We start from the raw sequence: 11,607 nt of genomic DNA, 5'->3' as shown, positions 1-11,607 counted from the left end.
TACACTTAGTTGAAAATTTCACAGTGTGAGGACTGGACGTAACCCACGTTGGGTGAACCAGGATAAAATCCTTGTGTGGTATTCTCTATCTTATTTCTCTATTTATCATATTGAATTAATTAAAACATAAACTGATTTTCTGTTTTCAACTAATCAAGGAACGTTCTCCATTTTACTACTAAAACTAAGAACGTTCTCCATTTTCTGTTTTCATAACCAAGATCAATCTTGAGTTATTTTCTCACGTTTTTAACAGGAATTTTTAAAAGGTACATTTACAATTCAAACCCCCCTTTCTTGTAAATCGACATTGTTATTTCATACACTACCTTTTGTTTTGATCTTATCTGGTAGTGCACACATTGATGTTGTCTCTAGATATGCTATTTCACGCAACTTGTTCTTCAATGCACTCATTCCGGCAACATTTGGTGTTTTCCATGTTTTCTAAATTATATTCATCTCAGATGTAATGTCCAACTCTAAATCATTTTCTAACTTTTCTTCCTGTAGATCACTATTCATGGTTAATTTTCTCCAATGTATATGAGCAACATCCAATGAGGTTGGAACATCTCCAACTTGAATGGTGCCAACTTACATGCACAAGATAATCCATGACAGTTTCTAAGTATATAACGACACACGACTTTGTCGTTCTCGATATAGTTGACTCTCTTGTATTCATCAACAATATAACCTAAAACATTCCCAGATACAACTAAAGTTAAATTCTCATAGAATAAATTATTGTGTATATGCTCTTTGCACCCCTTACTTGTCTTAAAAGATCATTTTATCTTAATAATTTGCAACTTCAACATCTCATGTCTTACATAAATCTCTTTTACTGTGTTCCAAAAATCTCTTCAATTACCAATAAGCAGACTCAACCTCAATAATCAAATATCAAAAAAAGGTTTGGTATTATTTTAATAAAAATTCTACCAAATATGCTTGTTTAATCATAAACATGTATAAATATAAACAAAATGCAAAATTTTAATGACATAACTGTTAGTCGTAGTATTTCCTAGATGCAACACTCGATTGGTCTATGCTTCAATAAATTTATCCTTGTGATTAGTCAACCATGTGTCTCTGACGTAGAAAATAATATTCTCGACACATGCTTGCTCAAACCCTTACCGAAATTTCTCAATAAACAATTTTCTCCCACAAATCTATAATATGTTCCTGCATATCCTTCTTCAATATGTATTGTTTGCATTCGCCTCCAACATTTTTGTTGATATAAAGTTGATAAAGTAAATTTGTTGAAGATGGAAATACGACTTCAACTGCATTCATCAAAACAAGTCTCTTTTAGTCACAATCACTTGAGGAAATGAGGAATTTGAAACAAACAACTCTTTTAACTTCTCCAATGTCCTACAAAATTTTTCTTGACACTCACAATCCATGTAAGCAAATGCAATTTTGAATGTTAACCCAGTTGAAGTTACACCAACAATTTCAAACAATGGTAAACTGTACTTATTGGTTTGTAGGTGTTATCCATGTTCAACAAAGTTATGGAATCTGGATGCGTTCAAAACATGTCCCTCACAACGTTGGAGTCTTCACGAGTCCTATTGCAATAAGCATATTTCTCAGTTTCAAGTAACTTCAACAGATATTGCATATCAATTATAGGTCCTTTCAAATTGTTCTTGTATGTTGTTTGTCGCTTATAAATTTGAGAGATATTAGTCATGTTCTCCTTCTCTCGATCTTTCAAATACAACAAGATGTGTCTCGGTGCAACGTGATACTTTGTCAACTCGTCAACATGTTTCTTATCTTCTTCTTTTAAGTATCCCACAAATGCATTATTCTCAAAAGTAGTCATTAACTCATGGTTGTAAAGTCCACACATTAAACTAACAATTCATCCATCATTATTCTTCATTGGTCTCGATTTAAGTTTAAACGGACAACCACACCTTATAATTGAAGTCCTTGAATTAATTTTATTTGACTTATATTTTTCACCTCTATCACAACCTAAAATTACTTTTGACATATTTCCTCTCTTTCTGATATGTATGTCAGAGCAAATAATGATAACAACTACTCGATTTTGTCGGTCAACCTCTCTTGCTCATGATATGACAGCTTCTCATGGCTAAAAAATTTGATCAGTTATATATGCTTCAGTCAAATATATACATAATGGTGTTTTTTTCCATCACTACAAAAAAAAAAAAAAGTTTTAAAAAATTATGTATCAAAAATTTTAAAATTTCCAGTAGAATAAACTTAATTATCGAAAAATTTTGTACCCTGAAATTTCTAGAACTCAAATTATATTACCGAAAATTTTAAAAATACAATTTTCAATTGTGTTAATTTGTGTATTAGATTTTTAGAAAAATGATTTAATTACTAGATATTTTGGTGAGAGTTATGATTTTAGAATAATTTTTTTATATTTTTTATTTAATAAAAATAAAAGAAATAAAATTGAATTTTTATATTTTAAGGAGTATAAATCCAATTATGAAGATACAAAATTCAATTTTCCAACAAATATACTGCTCACGAACAACTAATGTCATTTGGAAGAAAGAAAAAAATTAATTGACCAAGTTACGAATAATCGGCAAATATGGGATTCATATGCAGTAGCTTTAAATACACTTTGTTATGGCTAAAACAAGTAGAAAGATTGCGAGTCGTTATACTATGAATAGTATTGTTTGACCTCATATAGATATTCGAATACGAAATCAAGCCTAGGTGGTTAAATTAGCTATTGGCGTTTGCATTAATGGGTGTGATAAAGAAGAAACGAAGGTGGATACTGACGCATAGTCAATTAACGGTGATGATTAATTTGTGCATTTGTAATTGTAGTAGTATATATATAGTATAATATTAATGCGATTGATGCTGATGGTAAAATAACAATGACAAGAGTTGTAAGTCACGTACACGTTGCATATAGTAAAAATTCAACAACTGTACATTTATTTTTTTTGACGCAAGGAACTGCACAATTAACTTAAGTTATAAGAACTGCTAAAAATATAAAACCTTAAGTAACACTGGTAAGAAATTGGGTCACGAGATATTAAAGTAATTAAGATATAAAGCTAATTAAATTTTGTTAAACGGACATCCTATTAAGTAATATATCTTGTTTTTATAGTATGAAACAACATATACAATTTAATTTTTTCTTTGTGTAATTACAAGTCCAATTTGATGAGAGTTTCCTCCCTATGAATTCTTACGTATTTTTTTTCTCTATAAGCTATAGCATACACATATACTCTTAATAGAGATGATTTAACGGCAAATGAATTTTTCTACTATAATATGTATGTACTACGGTCGAGATAACATTGGCTTTTACATGTAGCTATTGTGAAATTTACATATTATACTAATCAAGAATTAAAAAAGGATGGTTTCTTAGTAAAAAAAATGATTTTTATTCTCCTTGCTAAAGTACTACTATGTGTATATTTTTTGTTAGATATATAATTTTTTTATTTAAACACTTCTAATTTTTATATACTTAGTTAATACTTCATGTTATCTCAATCTTTCTATTTCTAATACATCATCAATATCAAAGTGTAGAATGAATGTATGAAGTGTACACCAAACATTATATAATTGAGGTAACTCATATACTAAATGTCTTATAATTTGCTTACAAGTTGGATTTTGAGAAGGAAACATGAAAGGACAAGTCTATAGTTTAACATATTTGATATTTTTTAAATTAAAAGAACATGATATATGAGGATATTGTTCTTTTATTTTAAATTTAAATATCAAATATATATTAAAATAAAGAATTTCATTCTTAAAAAAAACTCACAAACACAAACTTAAGGTTTTAAACGAAGATGGTGATATCTAATTCACCTGCCTATAAGTTGTTCTTAAATCCATGAGTTGATATCTTTATCACCTCCTAACCTAACACTTGTATGAGAAACAAGGTAAAGAGTGTATAAATATGAGTAAAAGATTTTTTTTTTACTAAAGTGAATAATTGTATGATAAAATCAAATTTAAAACAATAATAAATTATTCTTATTTATTTATATTTATGTGTAAACAACTTTTTTGCAACTTGTTTACCATCGATCACATTTTTCTTATTTTCATCTTAAGGGTCCTACTCGTGAGAGAGAGAGATTAACGGTTAATTTTGGCGATGGTCCACGGTTGTTTGAGACGTGCTTTTCCGTGGAGATTTTAAGGTCAGGAGTCGTAGTTGTGGATGTGGGGGCGTGCGCCCTTACTCTTCTAAAATATGCCTACGACGTCTACCCTTGGTGGGTCCATTAAGTGATACCCGCATACACATGGACCCCACACTAACATTTAGTAAACTCTCTTTCTTCATCTTCCTTGGTTGGTGGTATTTCTAGGAGCATAGTAAAACTAACCCCACATTTCATTATATTTTATTTATAACCCTTCTCACCCATTTGGTTAATTGTGTCTGGTGTCCCTTCAACCAATTAAACCATTTTTCTCCTTTCCCGTTCCTACTTTCCTTTTTAAAAAAACAAAATATTATTTTCTACATTTTTTTTATATATCTTTTAACTTAACTCTAAATATTTTACTTATAAAAATATAATTATCTCTATTATTATGATTGGGTGGTAAAACTGATCAAAACACTCTATTTTGATCTATCACTATTGATTGTCTAAATAAGTGGTAACTGATTAACTTTTGAAGATGGTCGGAACTCTAACTTTGCATCTCTAAGATTGGATGCGTAAATTGATTTGTTAATAACAAAATTAAAAACAATTGTTATGAAATTTGCCCGCCTAAAACTTCAAAATTAGTCTATTAAAATTCGATGTAATTCAACAATCATTTGCAAGGTATAAAACTTTAAGTTTATTGGGTTCTAGCAACAATATGGGCTATTGGATTATGTAACAAAAGTTGAGTAAGAAAAAATAATTAGAAAGTTCATGAGGTGTCAACTTAATGGTAAAAGTTTGATTTTGTAGTCTAAAAGAACATAGTTTAAATTCTCTCGAAGACAATATATGATATTTGTGTCACTTTAATTACTAATGATACATAATCTCAATATTTTAAAACTAGAAGTAGCTGAAGTTTAAACTGACCCTACAAGTCAACTCATCATATCTTTTCAACGGATTAAACCAGTCGACCGACTCAAAATACTTAAGTCACCCGATCTAAAGTAACATGTTGGCCATATATTGAGACTGTTAAAACTCACTGTCACACTCTTAGGCATATCAACTCTCAACTCCTACTAATACAATTGAATACAATTGAATGGCTCAATCTACACATTATTCATCAAACAAACAAAATTATTCATCAAACAAACAATCAGACGATTTAGACCAAACTAAAAATTAGTGCTACACTACCACCCCTCAATACACTCTACCCTAATCACAATATATCAATCAAAGAATAAAAATTTTTAATAAAATATTATATTTACTATACTTTTTTATTATAAAATTCATTTTTTACCTAAAAAAGTAATTTACTTTTAAAATATTTTAAAAAAAAATCCATATTAAATACACCCTAAACAAAACTTCAAATAAATTGTGCTTGAAAAATTTAAATCGGATTTAACTCAACCCTCCCATTATAATAAGTTTGTAAAGAGATGTTTACCTCTCACTCATAACCACTTTTCTGCCTATATCATTATTGTGGTACCCTCAACAGATTTTTTATTTAAAATACAATATAATTTCTCTATTGTATCCTATGGTCCTTTCTGTCCCACAACACATATATATAGTCTTCCTTTACATACTCATTCCAGTACACACACCACCTCATTATCTTTCACCTTTCCTTTCCTTTGTTCTGTACCTCTTTCTCTTTTGAAAATGTTCTCTCATCTTTTTAAGTCCCTTATCAATCTAGAACCACTAGCTACCTAGCTTAATTATCTTCTTGCTATATACACCTCCCTTAGCTAGTTTGATACCTGAATGCCTGAAAACATGAGCATATCTGTTAATGGACAATCTCAAGTTCCACCTGGATTCAGGTTTCATCCAACTGAAGAAGAGCTTTTACAATACTATTTAAGGAAAAAAGTCTCTTATGAGAAGATCGACCTTGATGTTATTCGTGATGTTGATCTCAATAAGCTTGAACCATGGGATATACAAGGTGATATACATAGTCAACAACACAAATATAACTAGCTAACTATATTCCTTTATTTATTCATTCACTTTCTTCTTTGATTTAATAGAATCTTCATGTGGAAGATAAATAAATTAAAATATATTTGAATTTTTTTAAGGATGTAGTTGAATATTCTATCATGTTTTTTATTTTGAGGGCGTTTTAATTTATTATTAACTTTTTTTTTATAGAGAAATGCAAAATAGGTACAACTCCACAAAATGATTGGTACTTCTTTAGCCACAAAGATAAGAAGTATCCAACCGGAACGCGAACGAATCGCGCCACGGCTGTTGGTTTCTGGAAAGCCACCGGTCGGGACAAAGTTATATATAGTAATGGAAAAAGAATTGGAATGAGAAAAACTTTGGTTTTCTATAAAGGTCGCGCCCCTCATGGCCAAAAGTCGGATTGGATCATGCATGAATACCGACTAGATGATAACACCACCAACGACACCAATCTGGTAAGTGTTAGATAAATCATTTGTTTTGATAAAATGTTTAATTAAGAATTTTCTGAATGATACTTATCTATATAATTATTGAAAGAAATATGATTAAACTATTTTCATCGTGACCAAAAAATTTAGGTGTCAAATGTGATTGGTGATGGTGGTCAAGAAGAAGGATGGGTGGTGTGTAGGATATTCAAGAAGAAGAATCATCTCAAAACCCTAGATAGCCCATTAGGGTCATCAATTTCTGGAGATGGAAGAAGAAACCACCTCATGTATGATCCTTGTGATGATGAGGGAGCTTTAGAGCAAATACTTCGACAAATGGGAAGAGGTTGCAAAGAAGAGAATTATGAAGCAAATTGCAATAATAATTATGAAAGGTTTGCAAGACCTTTTGACCACACTAACCTCAACAACATGAATGGTGGTAATTATAATAATGAAAGGTTCATGAAACTTCCAAGTTTAGAGAGTCCAAAATCAACAAGCATGGAGAACAATGAGAACAACAATAATAATGGGTACCATGCAATTATTCAAGAAAATGAAGGGTCATTCACTAATAACCATAACAACATGGTGAATCCATTAGAGACATCATCATCATCAACACAAATGGTTAGTGGCCTCACTAATTGGGTAGCTTTGGATAGACTTGTTGCTTCTCAACTCAATGGACAAACTGAGGCTACTAGACAATTGGCTTGTTTCAATGACCCCACTATTGGATATTGCACTAATGATCATCATGATCTTCAATTTCCAACCCTTAGATCATCATCATCAACTTCATCAATATCAATACATGCTAAAGCAACAACTTCAACTACTACTTCTACTTACATTACTCCCTCACAAGACTATACTAGTGAGATTGACCTTTGGAACTTTGCTCGATCAACTTCATCCTTGTTGTCATCTTCTGAACCAATATGCCACGTGTCTAACACATCAGTGTAATTGTGTAAAATAAAATAAAATAAAAATTCTCTTTATTTTTCTTCCCTTGTTGGATTGTTAAATAGATAAATAATTAGTCTTTGATATCATGTATATCATGTTTATTTTATTTTCAAGTCAAAAAGGGATTATATATATTATTACAAAATTTGTTACATGGGATATTAATGTTTTTATATAGTGTATACACATTACTTGAATGAGCTTTCATATATTTTCTTAATTGTTGATAAATTTTATTACTTGTATGTCCTTCACTATTAAGTTTTTGGTAATACTATTCTAAGTTTTGGTTTGAATTTATGACATGACATATTTGGATTCTATTGTATTTTTTTTGTCTTTGGATATAGCAACAGAAAACAAGTGCAAGAGGCGGTGAGAATGAAGAGAGAAATAGATAATTAAGAGAAAACAAATAGATACTCTATATGTCAACTATAATTTTAAAATGTCTTAGTAATTTTGTTAGCCATATGATTTTTATCTATAATATATATATTTCATTGAAATAATTAATTACAATATGCAAGAATGACATAAAGAAAAAAAGGAGGAATTTTTTTTTTTTTTTTTTTTTTTTTTTTTTTTTTTTTTATAAAAAAGGGGGAAGTAATTGAAGCTATTAGATGGGATGGCATTGTCAACCATGGGTCTTTGCTTAATCACGATGTCTACCATTATTTTTTTTTAACCTTTCATTTTTTTATCTTTAATTTATTTTATTTGGTTTATATCTAGCTAGAGGAATTCAAAACTCTCTTTGATAATTCTCTATTTATTTTATTTTTTCTTCTAAATGCAATTATAAGAACTTTACTTTATTTCACCTATTAAGATATCATGATGAATAATAAGGTCATGTTTCTAATTATCACATGTTATTCGTCTATGTATCACGTGGTTTGTCGGTTAGTTAAAGGAAGGTGCATAGCTAATGGCTTGGTTTGTCCTGTTGCACCAACATACTATTGCTATGAGGAAATGTCCCAATACAAATACATGCAAAAATACAAACACAATATACAATATAAAAACGAGTTAGAGAGAGAAAGAGAGCGATGGCTTAAAAAGCTTTTGCTTAGCTTCAAGCAAGTCAAAAGAGAATCTCTAATAACTATTAATTACGTAAGCTTTGCATATTCATTTCGTCACTTATTATGAAGGTAAAAAACTAGTTTTTTCAACAAAAGGAAAAAGTGTAGTTCATAAGCTTAGCTAGTTTTTGTTTTTATTTTGTTTTCATAAATTGTACTTCATTCAATTCCACGCAAAAATGCCCAACACAAATAAATATGTCTTATAAAATGTTTCTTCTTCGACTATAAGGCATATTATCTTTCGTTTTCACATTTTTTCCTTGTTATGGAATAGGGAGAGGGATATTAATTAATTAATTTTCAAATTTTTAAACGTAAGGTATAGGTAAAGGGTTTTGTATAGATTTTGGTCCACTTACTTTCTTTTTCTCCTTCTCTCTTTTACACTAATATACTATTAATCAACCTTGTTGAATATTTCCCATGCCTAACTGATTAAGGAAAAGAAAAAATAAATCTTTTTTAACTTTTTTTTTATAACCAAAATATGTATATATTAAGAGAAGACAAGCTACTCTTAAGACTGGTCATTGTTTAGTGCCCCTTGTTCTATATTTCTTAATTAAAACTACCTTTTCAAACCCAATTTATTCTTTACGAACTAAATGTTATCAAATTGTTACTAGTAATTTATATTAGGATAGTGTTTAAAAAAAAAAAACCAAACACTTACCTAAACTGAATAGTATGAGTGTTGAAAAAAAATTAAATTGAACCTTTAAATCAAATTGAACCCGTCAAAAAAATGAATTGTGACCTATAGTACAGGAATTAAAATCAACTGATAAGTTTGGTTCGTGAATTGTCCATCAAAATTCAAATTTTAGTTCAACTTTGTTTAGCGATCAAATTCTATTTTTGAACTTTTTTTTTTATAATAGTCCTAGATACTCTAACTCAAAATATTTACAACTTATGAAAAATAAAGACACTCAGATGGATTACGAAACCAATCACTAAATTGATAACCCTTTGCCTTGCAAACACAAATCAAATATCAACTCCATCAAGTTCTCATGCACACCATAAAAATTAGTCACTCAACCAATGGTGAAGTATGAATGAAATCATTAGAGTGTCAAATTTTAAAAATTTTAATTTGGAAAATTAAACATCATATTTTGTCCTTAGTAGGAGTGTTCATCTTAACCGATCCAAAAAAATGCAATCAAAACAAAAATCGCACAAAAATTGCTGTCATAAATTTTAATTTATACTTGTTTATTTTTTATTATTATGATATATTGCAGGTATAATATTTGTTAGATTTTAATTTTTTTAATAATACTTATAAATTTAATTTAATTTATTTTGCTGTTATTTCATGTATTTCTAATATAAATGATTATTGTTATTTCTTAAGGTTAGATTAAAATAATATTATATGATTTAGTTTAGATATTTAATAACTGATTCAAATTAAATCGCTTGAAATTGAATTCAATTGGTTTAGATTTTTTAAAAAAAGTTTGCCATCTAAACCAAACTAAATCGCATGTAATTTTATATTATACTGTAATTAACTCACACAACTACTGACGTAATAATATGAATATTTGTCGGTATAACTAAAACTTAAAGTAGATAATATAATTGTTATTTATACATATGTTATATTTTTATTGGAGAATAATACCAAACACAATGTATAGTAAGGGAGATTAAATTGAGAAGTTTTACAAAAATGATTTTTAATTTATTTTATTGTTTTTAATTTTTGGGGAGAATAAAATTTAAAAGTCAATTTGGTTGAACTTTAAAAGTCCTTTTATTTTGTCTAAAATGAACTTTTAATTTCATCATTTTTTAAACTAATTTTTTGGATCCTCGATCTGCTAACTAACTCTTGTGATTTTTTTTGTCTTCCATCATTTTTTATGTATAGACTATCATTTGTGAGTTGATAAATAATTTATCATGTTATTATGGTTGTAAATATTTTTATTTATATATTAAAATATTAAATATCAATTTATTTTATTTTATTTTCATTTACTTATTTTCATTTACTTATTTTAATTTATTTTTTAAAATAATTCAAAATTTTAAAATATTTATATCAAATATTATTTATTTTATTTTAAAATCTTCTAGTTTATTGAATATTAATATTATTTTTATATTTAAATATTAAATTTAAAATATTTAAATATCATATTTCAAATTTATTTATTTTATCCAAAAATAATTTCAAATAAAAATATTAAGAAAAAATAAAATATATCTTATATTTTAATATTTAAAAAAAATAAATAAGAAAATTAATTATAGTATTAATGTTATATAAATTATTTATACAAATAAAAAAAATGTTATTTAAGTATTACCTCAATACCGAGAGTGCCATGTTAGTGAAAAATTCAAGATTTAGTTAATAGGAGATAAAAATTTAGTTTTAGAAATAGGGAGAATAAAAGCTTTTTTTTTTATTTATAAAATAGATGGTTCAAAATTATATTTAAGTTTAAAGTTTCGCACAAAATTCGAACCAAATCTATAATAAACGAATTGATTTGCTTCAAAACTATTGGATTGATATTTATAAAAATAAAAATACTTATTTTTAAAAATTTTAAACTAGATTTTTATACCGTTAAAAATATTACATAACTTTTTTTTATGGCATGAGTAAATGAACTACAATAAAAGTATATTATAAATAATTAAAAAATACTTAAATACAATATATTTTTAAGATAACACTCTAACAATAGACTTGTGACGGCCAATACTCTAACAATAGACTTGATTGATTGAAAATTTTGGCCGGATTTTGTGGCGGTCTATACTCTTACAATATCACAATGTTGGAGCATTGTGAGAGCTTATGCCGCTACAAAATCATCTAGTTGCAAATTTATGAGGGTAAAAGTCGTCACAAATGAAGACTTTTGTGGCTGCTTAGAC

General features: G+C 28.0%; 1 protein-coding gene across 1 annotated transcript; it reads left to right on the top strand.

The window, feature by feature from the left end:
• Positions 1–5,790: 5,790 nt before the first annotated feature.
• Positions 5,791–7,762, top strand: NAC69 (NAC domain-containing protein). The gene is made up of 3 exons (XM_004514872.4): positions 5,791–6,162; positions 6,372–6,646; positions 6,773–7,762. Exons 1-3 carry the CDS (start codon positions 5,979–5,981, stop codon positions 7,598–7,600), a joined length of 1,287 nt encoding a protein of 428 aa, XP_004514929.1. The 5' UTR covers positions 5,791–5,978; the 3' UTR covers positions 7,601–7,762.
• Positions 7,763–11,607: the final 3,845 nt, after the last annotated feature.

This window comes from Cicer arietinum, chromosome 7 (assembly GCF_000331145.2).
Source record: "Cicer arietinum cultivar CDC Frontier isolate Library 1 chromosome 7, Cicar.CDCFrontier_v2.0, whole genome shotgun sequence".
Taxonomy (NCBI): domain Eukaryota; kingdom Viridiplantae; phylum Streptophyta; class Magnoliopsida; order Fabales; family Fabaceae; genus Cicer; species Cicer arietinum.
The sequence above is the reverse complement of the archived record's forward strand: the minus strand, read 5'-3'. Positions and strand labels throughout refer to the sequence as shown.

Excerpts from the sequence above, each read along its gene's own strand:
- NAC69 (XM_004514872.4), top strand. The coding sequence starts at position 5,979 with ATGCCTGAAAACATGAGCATATCTGTTAATGGACAATCTCAAGTTCCA. Across the intron at positions 6,163-6,371 it reads TGAACCATGGGATATACAAG|AGAAATGCAAAATAGGTACA; the intron begins GTGATATACATA and ends TTTTTTTTATAG. Across the intron at positions 6,647-6,772 it reads CCACCAACGACACCAATCTG|GTGTCAAATGTGATTGGTGA; the intron begins GTAAGTGTTAGA and ends CAAAAAATTTAG.